The 26,235-nt window shown below is 42.8% G+C and overlaps 1 protein-coding gene across 1 annotated transcript in view; it reads right to left on the bottom strand.

Annotated features, from left to right (window-relative positions):
* Nucleotides 1-26,235, bottom strand: part of COL21A1 (collagen type XXI alpha 1 chain) — a 141,272-nt gene that overhangs the window by 28,730 nt on the left and 86,307 nt on the right. The window contains exons 17-21 of the mRNA XM_084831041.1: nt 25,252-25,305; nt 5,941-5,985; nt 5,271-5,324; nt 2,131-2,184; nt 826-879 (exon numbers count right to left, since the gene is read on the bottom strand). Of these exons, the coding sequence (XP_084687167.1) occupies nt 826-879; nt 2,131-2,184; nt 5,271-5,324; nt 5,941-5,985; nt 25,252-25,305 (261 nt within the window). The remainder of the gene's footprint in view (nt 1-825; nt 880-2,130; nt 2,185-5,270; nt 5,325-5,940; nt 5,986-25,251; nt 25,306-26,235) is intronic.

Below are 26,235 nucleotides of genomic sequence, written 5' to 3' on the forward strand. Positions count from 1 at the left end.
GTTACAAATTCTAGGGTTAGGAGTGCATCTTGAGCCCTCCTTGTGCATTACTTGTATGAAAGGACAAACTATGTTGAAAGTGGCTGCTGGGTCATTCCTTCAGTCCTGCCCTGATGTCATGGGGTTCTTCACAGCTCCACCCCAGGTGTCCACCCATTACTGTGGACATCTGAGTTGGCAAACCCTTTGCCTATAGACCTTTATGTGTGGAGGCTTCCCTGGTTCCTTGATCACACAGGGTTCCAAGATACGGGGAAGCTGTGTAGAGGCCTATGTGTAAAGGCTTCCTCACACATCCATGCATTACAGGGGTAGGAGGAGCTATATCACATTGGGGATGGGGCTAAAGATTCAACCCCAAAGCCCCTTTTAACATGCTTTGCCTCTTCACACAACACATGTAAGGGGCCCTGGTGTGCTTTAATCATGGTTAACCTTAATGCAGATGTAATGATGAACTATGTTTCAGGGTGAAAGGGAGAATTTATGTGTGAGAAGAAGAGGGGGGAGCATGTTTGCATTGGGACTTGAACCCATAATCTCACACACTCATGGAGCTTCTGTCACAGATGAAGTTCCACACATAAGCAGGGAGCTTATGTCTTGATCTCTTAACTGCTATAAAAGCCACTGATCAATTAACTCTGGCAGACTTATATTGCTGATTTGCAACAGGAAGCTTAATTTTTCCAGTAGCCATTAAATTTAGTTTCAGTAAGGGGTAAGCTTACATTGATGCACCAGACATAAAGCAACCACCCTTATGTTAACTGATCAATGCAATGTCATGCCTGGTGACATCATCAGAAACTTCGCCAGATTTACCTTGACACCTGGAATTCCCGATTTCCCTTGTAGTCCTTGTTCACCCTTGCTGCCCTGTGAATATAACAGTTTATAACTGGTTGCTAGAGCAATTGAAACAAGATTTCCACAAAAAAAATTTCAAACTATGGTTGGGGATAGGCAGACTTCCAAAGTTCTTAGAATTCTGAATGATAAGAATCTCTACTTGCATAACATATAAGGCTGAACAGCTATATAATTAATTGTATTATGGTTGTGGAGCTAGTCTTTCTAGGCAAATTTCCCAACCGCAACAAAAACAGTACAGTGTTGAGAACTGAGTATGAGTAGTGTGAATGGAGGGTATAAATGAGGGATGAACAGATTCTGCTCAATCTGTTCCATCTGTGTTTTGCGGATTGTCAGGTGTCTTTCATGTTATCCTCTGCTCATTGACAGAATTGGGGTTTTTTTTAAGGATGTATGAGAATGTTGTTCCACTTGCACTAATGTGCATTACCAATTCACTTGTGCTAATGTGCATTAGTGCAAGTGTGAATTTGTGCAAATCCCCCACCCCTCCCAAGTAAAAAACTGTTCCACATGTCTGCAGAATCTGCACGACTTGGTAAAAGCCATTCCACTGAAGAATCTGCAGGTTGGATTCATAGAACTTCAAATTCATTTAAGTTTGTTGCAGATTTCTCTGACATTTGTAGTATATAGTACTGTGCAAGAAAGAATAAGGGATTGGGTGAGACAATAAAGAAAGAATAGCCACAGTTCACTCTATAACTTTAGCCCCCTTCACATGTTAGTTATATGAAAGGGGTGCATGCAAGGACAGCGGAGCCATGCTACTTGCCATACCCTCAAGTTTGTGTGGCCCCCTGATGTCCGTGCACTGACATCTGAATAACAGGAAAGCCTACACAAGAGCATCTACATGTATAGTCCTCTATGGGAGGCATGCAGTCTTCTCCTCCTGAGATATCCATCTCAACACATGGACATCAGGGGGCAGAACTAGGGAGTCATGTGACCTCAGTCGTGGGGCCAGCAGCATGGGCCTGCTACCCTTTCAACATGTGAAGAGAACTTTTGTTTCAGCCACTGGCAATAATAAAATTCCCTCAGAAGTTCTCACATCTCACATGAATTTAAAGAGGCCTCCACATGTTTTCTAGAATTTCCCATGTTCCCAAAGACTGAGCTGAACATGCTACACCATGAGGTTCTAATAAATTATAATTATCTCTCATTTCGTTAGCAGTGGAGCCTGCAAAAGTTAAAGTTACAAGGCACTAAACACCTCTTTTGCACAGGTCAAGGCACAAGATATACCTTAGGCCCAGGTCCTCCAGGTAAACCTGATGATCCCTCAGGTCCAGGCAGTCCCTAAGAAACCGAAGTCAAGATCACATGTAAACAATCTGAAAAAATCAAAGCTTCCCAGTCAATATATATGTAGCTGTGACAAATAAGACAGACCAAATTGTAAAGCCTTGATCTTAAAATTGAAGGAAGGAATGGAAGTTGGGAGCAATACCATGACGAGTAGCCATAGTATTGGGGGTGTAGTGTGTGGGATGCTTGAGATATGTTGAAAGTAGTTCCTCCCAGTTCTGTAGAGGGGACAATTCTGCCATTTCTATCTGGGTCCATTCAGGGCTGGTCAGAGCCTGAGTCTGTCTCCCACAATTTAGCTTGCACAATTGAGTATTATAGTAAACACATCGGTTAGGGAGTTTAAAACCACCTTGTGATATTAGCTACTTGCCTCAGTTGCCCATAGACATTTTCTGAAAAGCTGATCTCTCTTTTGGGGATTATGAGAGAAGACCCATCAAAATGAATACCAGTCTCAGTAAGATACTAATTTTAAGAATGTTTATTTTCCCTTATAGGGTCATTGGATGACCTCCCGAGTTATCCAGAACTGTCTTCATCCAGGAAAGTATTTCATAAATTTTGATCAGGATTTCTTTGCAATATTTCCAACTGACTGGTCAGGACCATAAGCATGCATACGATCTGCCATAGCTGCATTACATCTCTAAAAAGTATTACAAGCCAAGTAAGAAATAATATTTAAATAGCATTAAAATGCTATTTAAATTAAGAAGCCACTATGTGCCTTTTATGATGCTGACAACTCCCAAAATGATCAAACACTGAGATCTTTTTTTCTCACAGGTCTTACATTTCCAACTTTGTGTTTTTCTAATGTGAAACATTAGAAAACCTACAAATCTAAATCATAGAATGTTTTCCAAACTGGCTTGCACAGTATCTGGAAGCTTCACATATGAAACATAGAAGTGATGAAACAACAATTTAATAAAGAGGATAAATATGACTAGAGCAAAAACAAAAGAATTTAGCAATATATAATTAGAGGATAATATGCCATCACTGCTGTCTTTTCCAAAGCTGGCCATACTTGGGGCCGATAAATCAATAAATTATTGAAACTGGCAATCATAATGGGTATAGTTGTTACTTAACAGTGACTTATTACAGAATTTCCCTGAAGTATTACATATAAACTGTCAACAGGGTTTCCATCTGTTCTGGAACAAACTATGTGACTAACAGCAGAAATATCTCACTCTATATTTTGGTTGATTTCCCTTTGTGCTATTCAAAGTATTCAAATACTCCATGCATTGAGAGGTACATTCATCTTATCAGGGAAGAGGGAAGAGAAAAATGGTAATGAATGAAGACCTCTGGAAAATTAATTCCACTAAATAATTAGATCTAACGCGGCTGTCATCACTTAAGACATCTAGAAACATTAGAACAGGGCAGACCTAAAGCTGCAGCAAAGCCATTTCAAAGGTAACAGACGACAATTAAATAGAATAAAGTGATATAAAGCTTGTGGGAAATATGAAGTCCACAAACCTTGCCTGGACACCAAGGCTCTTTACCACAGAAAACTATTCCTTCTTCTATAGAAAAACTGTCCACATGTGACTTGCCACAGAGTGCAAGCCCAAGGTTATGTGGAAAGCACTGGCAGGATGGATAAACAACTTGCAGGTTTTGTGTTGCGTATCCCTGCTTTACACATTTATTAGTGAAATTATACTGCAACCCTAAAAAGCTCCCACACAGAAATCTGTCTTAGTTCAGTGGAACCAATTTCCTCATTTCGATCCAAAATGACTTGCCTCCTCCAAAGTACACATGGAGATCCTCCTCCTGCATGTATGCTTGCTGATTGGCTTGGTGCACATTCAAAGTTCGCAAGCTCAGCTTCCTTAGGATACTGGGAGTGGGCGACAAGCTCACCTGCTCCCTTCTCCTGCCCTCCTCCCTTTAGGAATTCCCCCTCCCTTCCCTCCATAGTGGTAAATATAGTGTGGTTCCATCCCCACCAGTGACAACCATGACTAGCTTTTAAACCAAAAGGATGTAAGGTGTTTTCACAGCTGCTTAAAGCTAGTGCCAGTGCAAACATGTTTCACCACAGTTAACATTAACCAGGGAATGAATGGAACAATTTGTAAGGAGGGAAAGGAAGCCCACAAGCCCACAGCGTGCTTCCAGTCTCCACCGGCTAATCATGGCTACGAAATCGCAAGCGTCGTGTCTGCACCAGGCCACTGCCTCCAATGCTAGCGGCAGCAGTGTCCAAGTTCATAGCTAGGCCTCTCAGCCACTCACTACATTAGCTTACATATAGACCGAGAAGACCCTGGTCTAGACTAACAGTCTCATATAAATAATTCACACAGAATCCATAACTCAAGAGCTGTGAAGCAAACGAAAGCTTCAGCTCAAAGAGGAAACATCCTCCAAAATCATTCCCATAAAAAGGGATAAAAATATAGAAACATCACTTGCCATCAATTCTGAACTACACTTTGAGGCCCACCATCTGTTCAACATTAATACCATCCATCCACTCTGGAAAAAGAATAGTTTGTGGAAGTTATTAACAGATCAGAACAGAGGCGCCTCATTGTTGTAAAAAAGTTTAATATGATGGAAACAATAACCATTTTCAAGTTCCCTAAGAAGCGGGCGACATGTGTCCTGTTGAGAGCTCACACGCAACTCTTTTAAAGGCGCATTGGGATAACAAATAGCTTCCCTTTTCTAGGAAAGGGTTCAGTTTATATGCAGTACCCAGTGTACATGTAGTGCAATTCAAAATAGTCTGCCTAGCTACAAGCATTGTCCTAAAGTTATTATTTCTATTGCTGTTGTTTTCTCAATGTAGTTATATTCAGTGACCTTTACCAAACACCTGAAGTACTATCTTGTTCTTTTCTTTTTTTACAAACTGAATATTTTTGTATTCTTTGGGATAATGACAATGTCATTAGAAGTGGGTTGGTTATCAAGTCCATACTGTAGATTTTCCCCATTTGTTAAATTCTCCATTTGTCATTAACTTTCTGATTCTAAGTTAGCCTCGTACCTATAGAAGAGTGTTCAATAGCTAAAAAAATACAGTAGCACAGACATACAGACATCCCTGGTGATCCTTTTGTTCCTTCTTGTCCTGGTGGTCCAATTTCACCCTAAAATTTAAAAACACATTGCAAATTCATGCAATATCTGTGACAAAACTAATTCAGAGATTACTTTTAACAGGAGCAATTTCAAAGGAAAGGAAATAATCTAACTGAATAGCAGCATCTGAAAATTAAATTCTTGTCATTCTGATTTAAAGAGATAGACCAGTTTCTGAATTCATTTCAGGGCCCCCATTGAAGGCCTTTTCCCTCACTTCAGAGACGCCAAGGAAGTAGCAGTGGGAGTGAACAATGTATTTTCACCCAGAGGACCCCTGGAGCTCATCACGGGCAAGATCCATGTTATCACATGAGAGATGCAGAGAACGCCAAACGATGAGAAACTTGTGGCTCTGCTTTCCACATATCTCTGTAATGTCTCCAGGACAATTTTATCAAAGGCTGTAACAGAGCTAATCTGTCCTCTGTTGTACCAAGACATCCTTATATATGGAAGCTCTTGTTGTGGAGGGCAGCCTCTTCAAACCTCAAAGCCACAATATGGCTATGACAGAAATAAATATATAGTGTTTAATCTACTACAGAACATATTGGGAGTGGGTGGGTGTTTTTACTGAAAAAAGTGAGTGTCCATATTCTGATTTTACATCATTATGAATACCTTTTCTCCTTTTATTCCTTGACCTCCAGGGATCCCAGGAATTCCCTTGAAAAGAAGAAAAAATAAAACACCATTAAAGTGCGTCACTTAGGACTGTTCACATATTCACTCTAGGGCATGGAAATAGGCATGCACGCACCTTCTGCTACCCATATGAGCCAATGTGCAAATGAACATCCATCCATCTACCTACCTACCTATCTATGCCCAACCTTTTCCTCCAAGGAGCCCAAAACAGTGTTTATGACCCCCTCCTCTTCATCTTTATCCTCACAACAAACCTGTGAAGTAGGTTAGGCTAAGAGTCAGTGACTGGCCCCAAGTCACCCAGTGAGCTTCATGGCTGAGTGGGGCTTTGAACCCAGGTATCCCCAGTCCTAGTCCAACACTGTAGCCACTATACCACACTGGCTGTCAGAAGAAAAAGAGCCATACTAAATTAGACCAAAGGCCAGTCCAGCATTTTGTGCCCATAGCAGCCACCCAGCTGCCTGTGGGAAGCTCTCAAATGGACATGAGTGCAATGGCATTCTCCCATGTTCCCTAGCAACTGGTATACAGAGGCATGCTGCCTCTGTTACTGAAGGTAACACACAGCCATCCTGACTAGTAGCCATACTGACTGGATAGCCTTATCCTGCATGGATTTGTCTAATCCACTTTTAAAGCCATCCAAGTTGGTGGCCATCTTGTGGTAGCAAATTTCATAGTTTGACTGCATGCTTTGTGATGAAGTTCTTTTTACCTGTTCTGAATCTCCCACCATTCATCTCCATGGGATGACTCCAGGTTTTAGCGTTATGAGAGAGGGCAGAAAAATGCATCTCTATCTATTTTCTTCACACCATGCATAATTTTGTCCCCCAGCATTTGCCTTTTTTTCTAAGCTAAACAGTCCCAGACATTGTAACCTTTCCTCACTGGGGAGTTGCTCCAACCCCTTGATCATTACACCACAGATTTGTATAAGGGCAGTTGTATAATACTGGCAGTTTTATTTTTGATTCCTTTCCTAATTATGTCCAACATGCAATCTGTATTTTTCACAGCAGCTGCATACTGGCTCAACATTTTCATCATGCTATCCACACAACCCCAAGATCTCTTTCTTAACTAATCACCACCAGCTCAGATCCCATCAGTGTATACATGTTTTGGATTTTTTGCCCCAATGATAATCAGCTGCTTTCATTGAACTGCATTTGACATTTTAATGTCCATTCTCCTAGTTCAGAGATACCTTTTTGGAGCTCTTCACAATCCATTTTGGGTTTAACCACCCTAAATAATTTGATGTCAGCAATCTTGGCCAATTCACTGCTCACTCCTAATTCCAGATCGTTTATGAACAAGTTAAAAAGAACTGGTACAAATACAATTCCTTGTGGGACCATGCTTTACATCCCTCCATTCCAAGAATTTATTCCTACTCTCTGTTCTTTAACCAGTTATGTGTAAGAGGACCTTTCCTCTTATTCCATGACTGCTGGTTATGTGAAACTCAAACGTAAAATTGCTGATCTTCTAACAAAAAATATGTAACATGTCCCAAAGATCAGCCTCTGTACCAGAGGACTGGAGAATGGCCAATGTGCCAATGATTAAGAAGGGGTCCAGGGGGTATCTGGGAAATTACAGGCCAGTTAGCAGAGAGAGCAATCCTATGTCCCCTAGACAGCATCTGGGGAAGATAGGATTTTTCCACTTCCCAGCTCCGAGCTTGTAGACAGCACTACAAGCTTGTAGCTGGGAAACTGTGCTCCCCGCCCCCGCCCCCCCCCCCCAGCTGGGGTAGTTAGAACTGTCGCGACTGCCCTTCTGTGCCTGTCCGTGCTTGTAACATGGAGCACAGACAGAGCAAAAAGGAGGTTTTCGGGGGGGGGGCAGGGAAGGAATTAAAATGAAATTAAAAGACGCTTGCTCCTTGGGAGGAAAGCTATGGCAAACCTAGACAGCATAGTAAGAAGCAGAGACATCACCTTGCCGACAAAGGTCCGTATAATCAAAGCTATGGTTTTCCCAGTAGCAACGTATGGCTGTGAGAGCTGGACTATAAGGAAGGCTGAGCGCCGAATAATTGATGCTTTCGAACTGTGGTGCTGGAGAAGACTCTTACGAGTCCCCTGGACTGCAAGGAGGTCAAATCAGTCCATCCTAAAGGAAATCAACCCTGAGTGCTCATTGGAAGGACAGATACTGAAGCTGACGCTCAAATATTTTGGCCACCTAATGGGAAGAGAAAACTCACTCGAAAAGACCCTGATGCTGGGAAAGATTGAAGGCAACAGGAGAAGGGGACGGCAGACGATGAGATGGCTAGATAGCATCACCGATGCAATGAATATGGACTTGAGCACACTCCGGGAGAGAGCGCAGGACAGGAAGGCCTGGCGTGCTATGGTCCATGGGGTCACGAAGAGTCGGACACGACTGAACGACTGAACAACAACAAGGGAAGGAAACCATGGAAGCTTCTAGACAGTTTCCTATGCAGTCTCCAGCCCCATTCCCACCCCCTCCCCAAAGCCACGCTTAGATGCCCAAAATCAGGTGTCTAAGAAAAACTGCCAGGCAGACAAAGCATGGACGGAATCCTCTCCTCCATGCTTCAGCTGCCCTTCACTGGAGAGACACTCGTCTCCGACTTCAGAGGAAGTCGGGGGCCACCGTCTATCTCAACAGGATTGCACCCTTAATGTCTGTTCCAGGTAAATTGGTTGAAAGCATTATTAAAGATAACATTAGTAAGTATATAGAAGAACGGGCTCCGCTAAAAAAGAATCAACATGGCTTCCGCCAGGTAAGTCCTGTCTCACTAACCTTTTAGAGTTCTTTGAGAGTGTCAGTAAACATGTGGTCAGGGGTGATCCAGCAGACATTGTTTACTTGGACTTCCAAAGACATTTGACAAAGTCCCTCACCAAAGACACCTGAGCAAACCTAGCAGTCATGGAATAAGAGGAGACGTCCTCTTATAGATCAGTAACTGGTTAAAGAACAGAGAGTAGGAATAAATGGTCAATGCTCCCAATGGAGGGATGTAAGCAGTGGGGTCCCACAGGGATCTGTATTGGGACGAATGCTTTCAACCTGTTCATAAATGATCTGAAATTAAGAGTGAGCAGTGAGATGGCCAAGTCTGCAGATGACATCAAATTATTTAGCATGGTTAAAACAAAAAGGGATTGTGAGGAGCTCCAAAAGGATCTCTCCAAACTGGGAGAATGGGCATCCAAATGTCAAATGCGGGTCAATGTAAGTAAGTGTAAAGTGATGCATGCTGGGGCTAAATATCCCAACTTCTTCATTGTGGTGCTACCTTTCCTGACCTGCAGTGTACATTCTAGCTGGGTATCTATTATCATCATCATTTTTTATCCAAGTATTTTGGAGATTTAAACATCTTGACTCTTTCTTTTCAACTTCCATTTTACCAGCTCCCCCATTTTAGAGATGTTTTCTCTTTTGAAGTCAAATGTGACTGTGTTGGACTTCCTTGGGAATTTTCCACTTCAATATAAATTAAATTTGGTAGCACTATGGTCACTATTTCCAATAGATTCAACAACACTCACATCCCACACTAGGACCTGGGCAGCACCACTTAGAATTAAGTCCAGGATCACCTCCCTGCTGGTCAGTTCCATGACCAACTGTTCTAGAGGACAGTCATTTAGGGAACCTAGAAATGTAACCTCTTTGTCATGACCACAACACAATATGTCATACCTTTGTGTGTGTGTGTCCAATTTGTTTAGACCTTCCCCACAGTTCTGAGGCAGAAGAATCACACAAACTAGTCACCAACATTTGCATCCTGGAAACATGATACATGTACCTCTTATGTGAGGGACGGGGGTACACACTTGTATGTAATATACGCACACACAGGGCAGAATCCAACACGGTGCTTCCACCTCCACCAATTCACTTCCACCCCATTGATTGCGTTGTGCAAGCAGCCCCCAGTGCTTGTGCAACAATGATTTAGCGCTTCCAGGGCAACCCAAAATAAGCAGAAATTATTGTTTCTGGAAGAAGGCAGGTTGGCGGAGAGTTCCAGCTGACCTGCCTCCTTCCAGAAGCGAGCGTTTCCACTTGTTTGGGGGCTTCCCTTAGGAAGCACTAAATCTCCTTGTGTAAGCAGTGGGTCCTACTTGCACTACACTATTGGCGGGACCCATCACTTGCAGAAGGGAATCAGAGGGGCAGAAAAGAACTAGCTGGGCAGAAAAGAATCAGCAGGGGCGTCAATACTCCATTGGATTTTGCCCATTGTATAAGATCTTTGGGCTGTGAGTAGGTGAACCAGCCCATAGCTCGTGCCAATAGATCAAACAATGCATGGGAGAGAGCATTTGAAATCAGCATCTTCAGCTACAGTATATTAATATTCTTGCCTAGACTTAACCTTGCTGAACTATTTTTATACTGTGTTTGTAATCCATCAAATTATATTTCACATTTAAAAACTTGGCCAGTCTCACTTTGTCTAAAATATCACTTCCAGGAATATCTTTCTTCCCAATGCTTTAATTTATTTTAGTCTATAAAGTTTATTTTATTTCAGTGTAAAAGGTTTTGTTGCAGCAGGATGAGATTAGATTTTTTTTTTGTTCGTTTCAGCAAGTCCAACTACCAATGAGAGAATTTTTTCATGAAACTCCTTTTTCTTTTGTTACTATAAGCATTGGCATTAACAAAAATGTTTCATGTTGGATCTAAAAAACAGCTGGTTTATCTGAAGCTGTGGTTGTGCTTAGCTTAGTCATCTTTTACTTTTGTATTGGGACATTTTCTGGGAAACAAGGAAATTATTCCTGCCTTTCTCCGGTGAGGATTTTAAGTTTTGTTTTTCGTTTTTCCAATTTTCCACCCCCATTATGGCTGGTTTTGGGTTGTGACCCTTTCCTCCTACACCACAGACAGCACTGGCAGGAAAATACAGAGAAAAGTACTCCGTGTCTTTATTGCAGAACTACCTGAATACAATTGTGCTCTTTGGTTTGACTTGAATGTACTGAATTATTCCCATATTGTATTTCTAATGAATCATTCAAATGACAACCACAGCCTGTGACAGCTATTTCTTGGACCTGCCTTCTTCAAACTGGTGCCCTCCAGATGTTGTAGACTTCAGCTCCCATCAGCCCCAGCCAGCATGGCCAATGCTCAGGAATTCTGCGAGTTGTAGTCCAAAACATCTGCAGGGCACCAGGTGGGGGATGACTGGCTTGGGGCATGGCAGAAGTGAACCAATCATATGACTTGCTTGCTACAATCAGAAGCTGCCAGTTCTAATGACCTCCACAAGGCCCCTCGGAAGTGACAAAGTGCAAGACTGACAGCTCCTGCTGGTGGTGAAAATGCCACATGACCAGGAACTGCTATACGCTGGAAGTAAAAAAAAAAAAAAGCCTCCTGCCTCCTGTTCATCTCTCTCCTGGTAGTCTTTGCCCCTCTTCTGGGGGTGTTACACACCCCATTTGAGGCTACCCCTGCAGTCTGAGGACCTGTGCTATATATGAAACTTCCAGCAGCAATCCTCTTGCCAAATGTGCTCCTGCCAGCTTTCTGTGTAGTAAGGGAGATTGTGTAACAAGGAAATTCAGTTTTGAAGGGAAAAGTAAATGTGTCTGGCCTGTTAATAAAATTCATCCAGATGTTGAGTGGTTTTCCCTCCCTCTCTAGTTGTTCCTCATACAAATGTTTATACCAGCAGCATCAGAATCTGGGGTCACAGTGAAAAGATTGAAGGTTGGAACCAATTATTTGCACAAATTTCTTTGGGAAAAAAATACCTCACTTTTTGTTGCTGGAGACCCCACATCTATCCCGACCCCACATCTATCCCAATCATGAAGCTTGAAGAGCAACAGCAAGATGAGGCAGTGGGAAATGCTGAGGTGAAGAAAAATGGAGTAGAGGATACTCCTTGGAAAAGGGTGACAGAAGAAGAAGAACTAGACGTCACTCTGCACCAGTGGAAGCAGTGGAGCTGTGGAACCGATTCCAGGTATTTGCGGATGAGACTGGAGGACAGCCTGCAGAGGAAGAATCACAGGGGAACCTACATGAGAGTGAGCAAGAGGCTGAAGGTCAGTCAAATAGAGGTGATGAAACCCAGGCCTACAACAAGAAGAAAAGAGTGGTAGTAGTGGGAGACTCCTTGCTGCGTGGGATCAAGACCCAAGTATGTCGCGAAGACCCGTGGACTCGCCAGGGAGGACAGATTAGAGACATGACTGAAAGGTTGCCTGCACTCATAAAGCCCTCTGACAGGTATCCCTTTCTTCTCATCCATGTGGGAACAAATAATACCGCCAAGCGGAGGTACGAAGAAATCACGTCAGACTTTGAAGCTTTGGGAAGGAAACTCAAGAACTTTGGGGTCCAGATAGTTTTCTCATCCATCCTTCCAGTAGTTAGAAGAGGGATAGAAAGGGAACGAAAAATACTCCAGGTGAATGACTGGCTACGAAGGTGGTGCTGACGAGAGAGATTTGGATTCTGGGACCACTGGCTATACTTCCTCGAAGATGGGCTGTTGGCAAGGGACGGGTTGCACCTCACAATGGCTGGGAAGAATGTGTTTGGCCTCAGCATGAAGAACTTCATCAGAAGGGCTTTAAACTGAATCCTACGGGAAAGGGAGATGTAATGTTGGGGGTAACAATGGACGTAGGCGCATGCACCGCAACGGAGAGAACAGCTCTGATAACGCCCAATAATAGTCTTCAGAAACATGTAGGAATAAAGCCAGACTATGAAGCACATGGTCTTCGATGTCTATATACTAATGCCCAGAGTATGGGAAACAAACAGAACAAACTTGAACTCTTAATACAGGAGGGAAATTATGACTTGATAGGGATAACTGAGACTTGGTGGGATGACTCTCATGACTGGAATACAGCAGTTGAAGGATATAACTTGTTCAAAAAGAACAGGAGGAACAGAAAGGGAGGTGGGGTTGCACTGTATGTGAAAAATATATATCTCTGCACAGAAATACAGGAGGATGAGATTGGTAGCCCCATCGAGAGCATCTGGATCAAAATAAATGGAGCAAAGAATAAAAGGAACATGGTGGTTGGAGTCTACTACCGGCCACCCAATCAAGGAGAAGACGAGGATGAAACTTTTGAAAAGCAAATAGCCAATGTTTCAAGGAAGCATGATGTAGTAGTAATGGGGGACTTCAATTTCCCCGATATTTGTTGGGAGACAAATTCTGCAAAACATGGCCCTTCCAGGAAATTCCTGACTTGTGTGGCGCATAACTTCCTCCTACAGAAAGTAGAGGAAGGAACTAGAGGATCGGCTATCTTTGACTTGATCCTAACCAATAGAGATGACTTAGTGGATAAAGTAGCAGTTACAGGAACTCTGGGGGAAAGCGACCATGGTGTACTTGAGTTCTTGGTTCTAAGGGAAGCAAAAGCCGAGTGTAGTCAAACGCGTACCCTGGATTTTAGGAAAGCTGATTTTAATAAACTCAGAACAATGATCAGTAAAGTCCCATGGCAAGCAACTCTAACGAGAAAAGGAGTCCAAGATGGCTGGGAGCTTTTAAAAAAGGAAATTCTCAAGGCACAATTACAAACCATTCCAACAAGAAGAAAAGGTGGAAGACAACAGAAGAAGCCAATGTGGCTTCACAAAAAGCTTAGGGATGACCTGAAAACAAAAAAGGACACATATAGGAAGTGGAAAGAAGGCCAAGTAACAAAGGAAGAGTACAGGCAGGTAGCACAGAATTGCAGGGATGTCAGGAAGGCTAAAGCTGAGAACGAGCTGAGGTTAGCGAGGGATGCTAAAAACAACAAAAAGGCTTTCTTTAGCTACGTGCATAGTAAAAGGGAGAGGAAAGAAATGGTTGTTCAGCTATTAAATAAGGACAGCAAAGCGATAACAGATGACAAAGAAAAGGCAGAGGTGCTCAATTCCTACTTTGGCTCAGTCTTCTCCCAAAAGAGGGTCTATGACCCCCCTGGCAAAGGCGAAGTACAGGCTGAAGGGGCAGGATTGCAGCTTGAGATCGATAGGCATATGGTCAAGGAACACCTCATTACTTTGAATGAGTTCAAATCTCCAGGGCCAGATGAACTGCACCCTAGGTTCATAAAGGAACTGGCAGAAGAACTCTCAGAACCGCTGTCTATTCTCTTTGAGAAATTATGGAGGACAGGGGAAGTGCCAGATGACTGGAGGAGGGCTAATGTTGTCCCTATCTTCAAAAAGGGTAAAAAGGAGGAACCTGGGAACTACAGCCCAGTCAGTCTGACATCAATCCCTGGGAAAATTCTGGAGCAGATGATAAAGCAATCCATCTGTAAGCACCTTGAAAACAATGCAGTGATTACTCGAAGCCAACATGGATTTGTCAAAAACAAGTCCTGCCAGACGAATCTGATCTCATTTTTTGATCAAGTAACCTCCCTTGTGGACTGCGGGAATGCTGTAGACATCAAATACCTCGACTTCAGCAAAGCTTTCGAGAAAGTGCCCCATGATATCCTGATGAGCAAACTAGCTCAAAGTGGGCTACATGAAACAACGATCCAGTGGATCCACAGTTGGCTACAGAATCGGACTCAAAGAGTGCTTATCAATGGGACCTTCTCAAACTGGGGAGAGGTAACGAGTGGGGTACCGCAGGGCTCAGTCCTGGGCCCAGTGCTATTCAACATTTTTATTAATGACTTGGAGGAGGAGGTGCAGGGAATGCTGATCAAATTTGCAGATGACACAAAATTGGGTGGGATAGCTAATACTTTGGAAGACAGAAACAAAATTCAAAGTGATCTGGATAGACTGGAGTGCTGGGCAGAAAACAACAGAATGACATTTAATAGGGACAAATGCCAAGTTCTGCACCTAGGAAAAAGAAACCAAATGCACAGTTACAAGATGGGGGATACGTGGCTCAACAACACTACAAGCGAGAAGGATCTGGGAACTGCTGTCGATCATAAGCTGAATATGAGCCAACAATGTGATGTGGCTGGAAAAAAGGCATATGCTATGTTGGGCTGCATTACTAGAAGCATAGCTTCCAAATCCCGGGAAGTACTAGTTCCCCTCCACTCAGCACTGGTTAGGCCTCATCTGGAGTACTGTGTCCAGTTCTGGGCACCACACTTTAAGAAGGATGCAGAAAAACTGGAGAGGGTTCCGAGGAGGGCAACAAAGATGATCAGGGGGCTGGAAACAAAGCCCTATGAAGAGAGACTGAAAGAACTGGGCATGTTTAGCCTTGAGAAGAGAAGACTGAGGGGAGATACGATAGCGCTCTTCAAGTACTTGAAAGGTTGTCACAGACAGGAAGGCCTTCTTGATCATCCCAGAGTGCAGGACACGGAATAATGGGCTCAAGTTACAGGAAGCCAGATTCTGGCTGAACATCAGGAAAAACGTCCTGACTGTTAGAGTAATACGACAATGGAGCCCATTATCTAGGGAGGTGGTGGGTTCTCCCACACTGGAGGCATTCAAGACAAGGCTGGACAGCCATCTGTCAGGTATGCTCTGACCTGGATTCCTGCATTGAGCAGGGGGTTGGACTCGATGGCCTTGTAGGACCCTTCCAACCCTACTATTCTATGATTCTATATTTAGAAAACAACAGGCGTTTCTTAAATAACAAAAGTCCTGTGGCACTCCGCAGCTAAAAACTGTATGGGTTGAAGGAGCCCTGTCTAAGGTTGGACACTTGATCAGGCAAATATTGTGAAATAATGATCAAGCATTTGCAAAGCCCTGACTTTACTAGAACAACAAAATATACTTTAATCAAAAGTTTTGATACTTGTGCTAATTTCAAAAACTTTTAAGCTTTTATTGTGAAATGATGAAATTAACTTCTAAAAAATGTAATGAACAAGTGGGCTCTGAAATGAAAGGTTGCAGTGCGTTAAGTTGCTGTTCAGGATTGCAGCACTCCATTCTATTCCTCCACCACCTGCCCATTTTCTATTCTCCCTCTGCCCCCCCCACTCTTGGAATCTCTCAAAGAACAGCCACTTTCCCATGACTCACTTCTTCTCGATACCTAGAACATCTGGGTGATTTCCCAAACACACATGGTAACGTTAATGATTAATGCATGGAACATTGTGAAATGCATGACAGGGTTTAGGCTGCTGGAATAATGGCAGACTCCCATTAACATTATTTTCCTGTTGAAATATCACCTACTAGCAGCTGCAGAGGCTAACTGGTGTCTATTCAAACCCAGGAAGGCCTACATAATGGCGTTCTTCCATCCTATGCTTTTCTGGTATAGTTTTCTCCAGTTCACAACTTACATTCATTTTACTAGATGGGACTGGCTTGTGCCCAAAGGAAGATGTTCAAGAAAGGCACTGAGAAATCTTTTAATTCTTGGGATGGATTCACACTTAAAACCATTCCAAGTTCTGGGGAAAAATTAGAAAGCTACTACACAGATTATTTACATGCAATACAAAGATTCGGAACCCAAGTCAGTTAACAACCAACGTATTGTAAGAGGTTGACTGGAAAGGCCGACACTACCTAACTTGTCAGGGTAAATTTTTTTGAGTGACAAAATGTTCTGGCCTATCTGTGCGTTTTGCTGTAATACCTGTTCAATTCAATCTGCTTCATTAAAAAAACACAATTTTTGCAAGCACTGCATTAACTGAAATGATAAGGAATGCCTGTCTCTAATCAAACACTAACACAGAACAGATTATTCATGCAATTGTTAAACCACCAAGGGAAACAGAATCTTTGGAAACACTACAAATGGGAGAAGTGCCACTCTCTAGGAGTGTTAGAAACATTGTATGGAATTATTCATGATTCATTGGCTTAAGGAGAAAATAGTCTTTGGGGAAGTCCTTTGTAAAATTAACTCTATCCAGCAATTTTTCCTCCAGTGGCAAATGAGGGAAAGATTTTAACCTGAATATCCAGTTTCTCTTTCCTCTTTCTAATCAGGAAGGTTTTTGTAAGAGCAAAATGGCATAAACACTGCTTTCTAAAATATAGTAAAATGGGCCATTATACATCTCTATTCACTCTTTAAAAAAGTATCTTTGGGGGTCGGGGGGGGGATAATTATTATATCCTTTCTTGGCTAGCACTCTGATCACCTTATTTGCCTTTGTTCTTAGACACATCTCAACACCAGAGCTTCCATCTACCATAAGTGCTGATGGCACATCTAGTCTATTTTCCTCCATATTTTCTTACATGATACCTTCCACATTGGAAGAATTCTCCAATTAAATACTTGGGTATAATCTAGCCACAGTAAATTCCACTGTTTTCAACAGAAACAGTTGAACGTGTGCTTAGCACTTCTAAGATTTATCCCCAGACACATGCTTAACTCTCCCACTTAAGTCAATTATTATTTGTTTATTTTAACAAATTATAGGGCTTAAAATGTGGTTAACTTTTGTTGGATTGTGCTGCCTGCAATTATGAGTAAATTTTCTCCATTAAACGGACATTTTGAATGGAAGGCATGATCCTTCTCCATGTGTGGGAAAGACAGGCATAGTATTCCATTGAGCTTTCTTTCTCCTCAAGAGTTTTACTACATGCCAAGCAACCATTACATGGAACAGGAGGCCTGGTTGTGCAATCAATCATTCAGTCCTGCTCACCTCCCCTGCTCACAATCTTCTTGGGTCCTGAGCAGGAAAAAATGTGCAAGCTGGGGCCCAGGAGATCAAGGATGGCTGGATAAGTGTCACAAGATACAACAGGGCCTGCCGAGTAAAGTAGCTGACACACCAAGGGCTGGTTGGAAAGGAAGGAGAGCTCTATTGTATTACATTACATTTCCATCCTGCCCAATAGCCAAAGCTCTCTGGGTGGTTTACGAAGATTAAAAACCATTACAAATACATTATACAAAGTCTAAAAACCATTGATATACAAACAGACCACACAGACACACATATATCTAAAACCATTTTAAACAATCAACAATAAGAAAAGCAATTATCATATGCTGCCAAATGCCTGAGAGAAGACAAAGGTCTTAACCTGGCGCCGAAAAGATAACAAAGTTGGTGCAAGGTAGGCCTTGCTGAGGAGATGGTTCCATAGTGGGGTTGGGCAGCGAGAAGGCCCTCTCCCTTGTTGCTGCCTTCCAAGCCTTGGAGGAGGCACCTGGAGGAGGGCTTAGATGCTGAATGTATTGGGCCCTATGACCACCTTCTCAATGCGCAGAAGGAACACTATGCTCATATCTACATAAACTTAGGGATGGTGGAGAAATGTGGCGGAACGGACTGCTGCCACCCTGCGAAGTCCGGTAGGGACAGACCCTACCTGTCGCCGGCCGGTCCGTGTCCATCTGCTGCCATCTGCAGCCATCCACTGCCGGGCTGCAGATGCAAATGGTGTCCGGCATAGCAGACGCCATTTGCGTCCCTGCCCTTTGCCGTGATTGGCTACATAAATATTTACGTAGCCTATCATGGCAAAGCGCAGGGACGCAAATGGCGAAGCAGACACCATTTGTGTCGCTGCTCTTTTTGTGATTGGCTATGTAAATATTTACATAGCCTATCACGGCAAGGGCAGGGACGCAAATGGCTTCCGCTATGCCATTTGCGTCCCTGCTCTTTGCCGTGGTAGGCTACGTAAATATTTACGTAGCCCATCACGGCCAAGGGCAGGGACGCAAATGGCGTCCGCTATGCCAGACGCCATTTGTGTGGCAGTGGCCAGAAGTCTGGCTGCGGACGGGCCCAGCCAGCAGCTCCGAAGACTTGCCACGGAGCGGAGCCGGATGGGAAGGATTCCGGGGGGAGGGACAGATCACCTCCCCCCCCCCCAGCGGATGCCCCGGACCAGACAGGTGAGTGGGGTTCGTACACTCCTACATAAACTGAGCTGCTAGGTATATGACATTCCTTTATACTCCAGACCAATGATTCTTCTTAATAGTTCATGAAGTGGTCCAAGGGCTGCCTTTCAAAAAAAATTATTCTCTTTTAAACAGGTTTTTCCAGCAGCATGTATGCCTGCCCCTATGAAGCAATGAGGGCAGCCATTTTTTTCCATCCATACACTGTCCCTGTAAGGTTTCCAGGCGTACATGGGTACATGGAGGGAGCCATCTCTTTTTCCATACATTGTCCTTGTGTGAGATGATACGTCATTAAATACTGTCCCTCGCTGGAGCATTTTTGGCCCCATTTCAACCCACATGGCAGCCACTGCATTTTCTACCAGCTCCCAGGCAAAAAGGGACTACTAGTCAGAGAAGAGGCTCTGAAGAAACCTCATTGTGCTTGAGACGAGATAGGGCTGTATGCTATAGGAGGAGAAAGAGGAATACTCGGGGGCTGCTAAAAAAAACTGTGAGGCTAAAAGCAATGACGAAAAGTTGGTAGTGGCCAGTAAATCAGGGACCTGAGGTGGAAACAATGAGAGGTGGAGATGTGGACCTGAAGAAACAAGGAGCCCCCCAAAATATAGAACTGGGAAACACAAAGAGTAGAGGCAGAAGTATTGGCAAGAAGGAAGCGGGCAGGCAAGGGAAGTTTGGAGGGCTGGGGACAAAAACCTTTTACATGTGGACCAAGAGGGCATAGGGTATGTATGTATGTATGTATGTATTACATTCCTCCAAAGAGCTCAAGGCAGCGTACATGATCCACCTGCTCTCCACTGTATCCTCATAACAACCTCATAACAACGTGAGGTAGGTTATGCTGAGAGTCAGTGACTGGCCCAAAGCCACCCAGTGAGCATCATGGCTGTGCAGAGACTAGAACCTGTGTCTCCTGAGTCCCAGTCCAACACTCTGACCACTACGCCACACTAGTATAGGGTTGCTGGGTCTAGAATCTCTAGACCCTGGTTGGAGAATTCTGTCTATTGTTACTTCTGCTGTCACCACAACATTGTGACCTAACAGTGAAGGCCAAAAAGCAGTGCAGGGTGATGCTGGTAGGGCTGAATTTCACACATTGATTTGAACAGACCTGCCAGTTCTATAGCTACAGTTTTCTATTCCTTATCTATAGCTAGTCTTCACCTTCTTAAACACTTTGTACATGTAGAAACAGCTAGAAATGTTTAAAAAAAGGAAAGAAAAAAAGGTTGAGTCATGTAATGCCTGGCTGGATAAAACATTTACTACAGTAAGACCTTGATTATCCCAAATGGAATTAGAAGCACATTCAAAAAGGGAATTAACCGGGAGAAAGCAGATTTGAAAAGAAATTCACAGAGTACATTACATTTTTAAAAAGAATAAAACTATGTAATACTCTTCCCTTTTATCTTACTGAGAACCAGATACAGATAAAGACCTAGAGACCCAATGAATATCATTGTAACTAATTATTCCTTCATACAGGTAGTTCAGAGAGACAAATATATTTTAAAACAGCTTTCTTGCCAGGTGAATTACTACATACATTCCTAATGTAATAGAGCAGTTAGACACAATCAGTGTGCTTAAGAGCTCTTAACTTTGTGCCAGATTTCATGGCCATTAGGTTTGCTTGAAAAATGAAAATCTTAAAACATTCCACCATGATTGCAGCTAAGATTATTCAAGTATTTGTTGCAATCATCCTTGAAAGCAAAAATACAGATTTTTCAAAAATCATTCAGATTTGGCTGGGCCTGCAGGTTGTGACTGGGCACACCTCAAGGTATTAACATCCTCTGCAGAATGCTCTCTGAATAGGCATACAGCTGTATGTGCACAGACCTCCCTTCTACAAACATTGGCATCATATGTGCAAATACCCTGGGAGGTGGTACTATGTAATGGGCATGATGTCACAGATGCGCCTATGCAGTGCAGCCCTGTTCCCAGCTCACATGATTAGGTAAGGCTATAGTGAACATGCAAATAGATGCCCAGGTTGCTTCCCTATAGACCTCCTTCAAGGGCGTCCCTTCCTCAAGAGGGGGATCTATCCCCAGAACACTACAGTGGGAAACGGTTGCCTCACGTTATCAGCAGTAACTCCTCGCAGTGAAATCTTGCCCAGTGTTTTACATATATAAGCAATGTCTTTCTTAAGCCATCTCATCACATACTTTCTTGTCCATAGGGAGAGTGTGGGGGGCATAAGAAAGTCTCTGTTTCCTAATAAACTCAGACTTTCCCAAGTAGAATTTGTGAGGGCTTTGAACATCAATTTTACACCAGCCCCTTTTACTGGGACAGACTGGGTTGAATCAAAAATTATAATTCTGAAGACCAATAGGAATAAAGAATTGACCACCAACAAAAAGCAAGGCCAGGCTGGAGCATGATGACAAATCCTCATTTTAGTAGACAATGCACCAACCTCCATGGCCCTCTGTTGTAAAGGAGTAAACTCCTTTAGGGGAATCCTAGTTAAACACTCAAATGCAGGACTGATCAAAGCCGTGAGCACTCAGTTGAAAATTCATGCTGAAAGATCCACATTGTGGGAGAGGGGGAAGATCTTCAAAGAGAGAGGCATGTAGAGCTCCTTGGAGCCCTGCTCCCAACTCAAAGTTCAGGGCCACTCTGGGAAAGCAGGAAGTCCTTCCCTCCCAGTGAGGTCAAAGATTGACTCCAACTTCCAACCAGGTGGAGGATGCTATTCCAGATGGAAATTGTTCTCTGTACAGCTGAGTGAGAATACTGTTGATTCATTTACTATAGTTTGGAGGACATAAGAAAGCCTCCTCCCAGTACTGTAGTTAGCTGTGGTATCAGATAAGTACATAAACCATTGCTACTGGACTTGTGTAGTAAGAGACAGAGCACCAGAGGCCAGGAAAACCACTGTAATCTTACTGTGGTTTTCCTCTATTAGTGTATTGTGATGAAAGGCAAAAGGACTAAAATGATGACGTCCCTGTGGATTCGGTGATTTAATTCTTCTGGCTTCAATTGAATGAGATGGCTAGGCTATATGAGAAGTTATAATCAGTCAGATCTTAATTAGCATGGTAGTGACTTTGACTAAGAATTGAGCAGCTGAAATTAATAGATGTGTTAGTAGCAATTACATATTAGTTCCCTAAACTGTGGAATTTCTTTCCTACTGGCTTGCCTCTTCTCTGCACAGGCATTCAGGCGAATGCTGAAGACCTTCTTCTTCAAGGCTGCATTTAATCTGAGATTGTAATTACTGTAGATTATGTATTTGAGAACAGTTTCTCCACATATCCTGTGTATTTGCTAATGCAGCTATTTGCATCTTAGTTTCTTGCCTTTCCTCTTGATTGTGCCTTGCTTTGTGAGGGTGTAACCATAAAACACAAATTAAAATGCTTTAAATAAACAAACAAATAAATAATATGCCTTAACTCTACCTGCCAAGCAAGTTGCCTCCAGGGAAACTCCTGACAGATCAAGTCATTAATGAACTGAAAGTATAATATGGTTTCCCACAGGCCTCAAAATTCCAAAGTTTGCCTTTGACGTATATTTCGATTGTGACCCACCCAATGTCAGTGCATATTTTTAGCAGTCGGCATTCTCCATCACATTCAAAGGCACTGACTTCTGTACAGGACGCATGCAAATCTTTTCAGTAAATTACTAAAAAAAAATATTTACCATTAGGCATAATATTCAAGTTAAACAAAGTTTTATGAAATGAATCATTTTTAACACAGGCCCAGTTCAGACATAACGGGAAGCGATGGTTTGATCCTGGCTTGTTCTCACTAATCATAGTTCAGTTTTGGATGTCATAAGGAACAGTGGCTTGTTTCAAATCAGCAAAAAATGCTTCCAGTCTCCTCCACCTCAGGCACAAAAGAGGAGGAGATTAAAAGAAGGAGTGCACATTCACATAGTGTGGAAACTATGTTTTCTCATTGTACCTGAACCAGGCGTTTTATCTTTCCATATAAACCAAGGAGTGCATTAGGGCAGTTCTTTTGCACAGTGAAGCAGTTAACAAGGAGGATCTAAAATTCACATGCAAAGTTACCTACCCAGTTATCTTTCAGGTTTTATATCCCACCTTTTTATAGATTCAAAGTGGCTAACAGATAATAAAACACAGACCAAAAATTTTAAATAACTCTGTTCCTAAAGTTCATTGGCAGATGTAGAACATTGTTTGTTTATAGGGAAATCAAACACTGATTTTCCTGGCAGCAAATATGGCTGAAGTCAGCGCAATGAACAAAAATGCATATTGCAGTCCAGGCATGTTCGTCAAGCGTCTCCTACTAGCAGAGATTTTTGGACATGGAAATTTATCGTATGTTTCTCCTGATCCAATTTCTTTCTTCCTCACTGTATTCTAGTTTCAGACCACAGCAACTACATGATAACTTCTCTGATGCTCATTGACATGAAAAACTGTCAATGACAACTATTCTTATACTTTTTGATCCATTGTGCAAATGTCCCCTGCTGGTGGTTTTATCCTGTTGCTGTTTTAGATTTTATTTTCATGGCGTATTTTTGTATTTTATGGTTTTAACTTTTTACTTGTAAACTTCTCGGAGAGCTTTTGTTTGATGATAGATGGATAAATAAATAAATACATACATATATACATAAGCAAGAAGTACATTGGAGAGAAACCTAAAGTTGAAACAAATGCATCTTTTTGAATGATAAAGGGGTGGGCAGTGCAAATAATTCACCTTTTTGTTACACATTTAGCACCTCATGACCTAGGACATAGAAGCTACTGATTTAATTAAAAATCAGCAGAAGCAGGTTCCAGTTCTCTTGCGCACCACATGTTTATGCATCCCAGCAACCCTGAAGTGACACATGCTGATAGTTTTTAAATTTGAAACTCAGGCTCAGCAATTTTTTTTACAAGTACAGATACATTCTAGTTAGTTTATAGTGTACATTTGTGGGTGTCTTCAGAGAACCACTTTGTCTCATCATGGTGACTGGGACCTACATGGAATTACAGTGAAATAACCTATCATTAGTATGCTAGCAGTGAAGCCCAATGATGTATTCAGAACCATGAGAATTCCACTTCAGCATCACCAAATGGTAGGAAAGGAATGCAGACTAAATCCAAGTTTGGAAAGGGGCTAAAGAAGTAATATATAGCTCCACATTGAGAAGGGCCACAGTGAAGACCTAACTAGTGGAAAAGTCTGCTTACAAACAAAAAGTGTAGGCTTAGCCTTCAGTTCAGGCTCAGTTCAGGCTCAGTTTGTAGGTCTTTAAGTGCAGTTTCTATTCCTAAACTGAAATTTGGGAATAGACCTCAGCTCAATTTAGGACTTCAGCATTTAGTTCAGTTTTCAAAACAAGACTGTAAGTCTAGAACATGCAGACTGAGCCAGCCTCATCAAGACTCAGTCCCATGCATTCCCAGAGGAGCTCAATCTACATCCTCTCCTTAACCCTCTATCCATTGTCCAGTCCCCTGATTAAAAGTCTCTTTTCCTAGGGGACTCAACTGACTTAGTTTTCCACTCACTGGAGCCCAGTAGTTCTCTCTCTCTCTCCCCCCCCCTCTCCCTCTCCCTCTCCCTCTCTCTCTCTCTCTCTCACACACACACACACACACACACACACAGAGAGAGAGAGAGAGAGAGTGCTTTTTAAATGGAACCTTCTAATCAAGTTGGCTATATCAGGAGTTGGAGAAAGTTAGTCAAGGCTAGAGAAGTAGGACAGACCAAGGGAGCCCAACTCATTCAGTGATGAAGCATCTCAGCCCCATTGACAATGCATCAAGGTAAAAAAAAGTGAGGCATACACATGAGTTAAGCACCTATGTGAGTTTACCAACAGGGCAAGGAGGGTGGATAGTCAATCCTTCCATGCCTTCCGCTGGTAAATAACTCTGTTTATCAGGTAAACAAACCAAATAACGTCTTTTAAACCTAGCTATGAAGTTAGAAAGGAGGAGTGAGCAGGCTATCTAGTTTATGTACAACTATCTACTGGCTGTACAGAAGTCATGGGTTTGCGTTCAGTGCAGTGAGCTTCTGGACATCAGAAAACAGGTTTGCTCCCTTGAGCCCAAGGAGACTGACCTGGAGAAACTGAGAGCTCAGTTCTGGTACTGAAAATAAACTCCTAGGCTGACGATGTGCTCAACAGCACCCATTTTCTTAATTCTAAGTGTGTGTCTGCCCACCCAGAGCCATTATTTTGCACTGGTTCTGGTTGGCAGACTTTGAGGTTCTAATAAAATGTAAAGCAGATCCTGTAAGCCCGGAGTCACCCACTCCTATTCAAGAGCAAGATGAACTTAAATTATTTGACAACGAACTTCAAAATGTGTATTTTCCCAAGAAAATGTTGAATCTCGACAAAAGTACATCAAGAGATTAGTGCAAAACACAAGTAGGTATGGAACTTGTTTAAAAAAAACTTACAGGATCACCCCGTCTTCCTTCTGGTCCTGTAGAACCTGGTTGTCCAGCTTCTCCCTAAATATTGATGACATACAGTTAAATGATCAGCTAAGAGGTTAACTTTTCAGTGCACAGTTTGGAACTTCCTTTCTTTCTTTCATAAAAGGATATGGGCTTTATTCAACCAATGTATGACTAATACACACAATCAGTCAGAAAAATAATATATTACCTTGTGTAGCTAACTCATTTTGCAGCACAATCCCCCACCACAACCGCCACCACAACCCACATTTAAACTTGCCTGTGTGCATCTGGATTTCAGACCTTGCCTGGAATCCAAAGGGCTATGTCCAGGCTTCCAAGTCGTGCCCTAGTGCTCCCCTTACTTCAGCTTCTCAAGCCGACCCACTTCCAAACTCTGCTCCTGGATGTAAAAGAACCCTCTGGAATGGCGCCCAATCCAGTGCTAGAGGCTGGATTGAATGACCCAATTGTTTTAGGTGTACTTGCATAGGGGCTGCCTGGGTGCAGACAGATGCAGTACATCCCCAGCAAAATTCTGCTTTCTCCCATGCTGTCTGGCAGGCTGAGGCCGATGGCCTTTTGGCTGCCACCTGTCAGAAATTGATCATCCTTCCCCTTCGCAATCAACGCCACAAGGAGACAAAGTTTCAGGCTGATATGACTTTATTTTGCTAGAGACTAGCCTTTCGACAAATGCAGATTCAAGGACGCTCTCAGACTGCCTCAGGCCCTAAATAACTAATCTGTGATCTCTAATCAGAGGAGACGAACCAGAGGGTAGTGAAGTTGCCAACAGTTTGGGCGTGAACCTCATAGCCAGACTTGCTTCGTGGTGATGCCCTTCCCTTAGGGTGGCTCCCTCCTACATTGGCTTCCAAGAGTGGCTATCCTGGCTGAGCATCTGAGCCCTGCCCCTAACATTTCCTGCTTTGCGACGTGCCCTAGCATCTCTCAAGTCATGCCCCTCTTCCTCCTCCT

Source organism: Heloderma suspectum, chromosome 1 (genome assembly GCF_057233095.1).
Source record: "Heloderma suspectum isolate Gila_16-S chromosome 1, 16-S_ref, whole genome shotgun sequence".
Lineage (NCBI taxonomy): Eukaryota > Metazoa > Chordata > Lepidosauria > Squamata > Helodermatidae > Heloderma > Heloderma suspectum.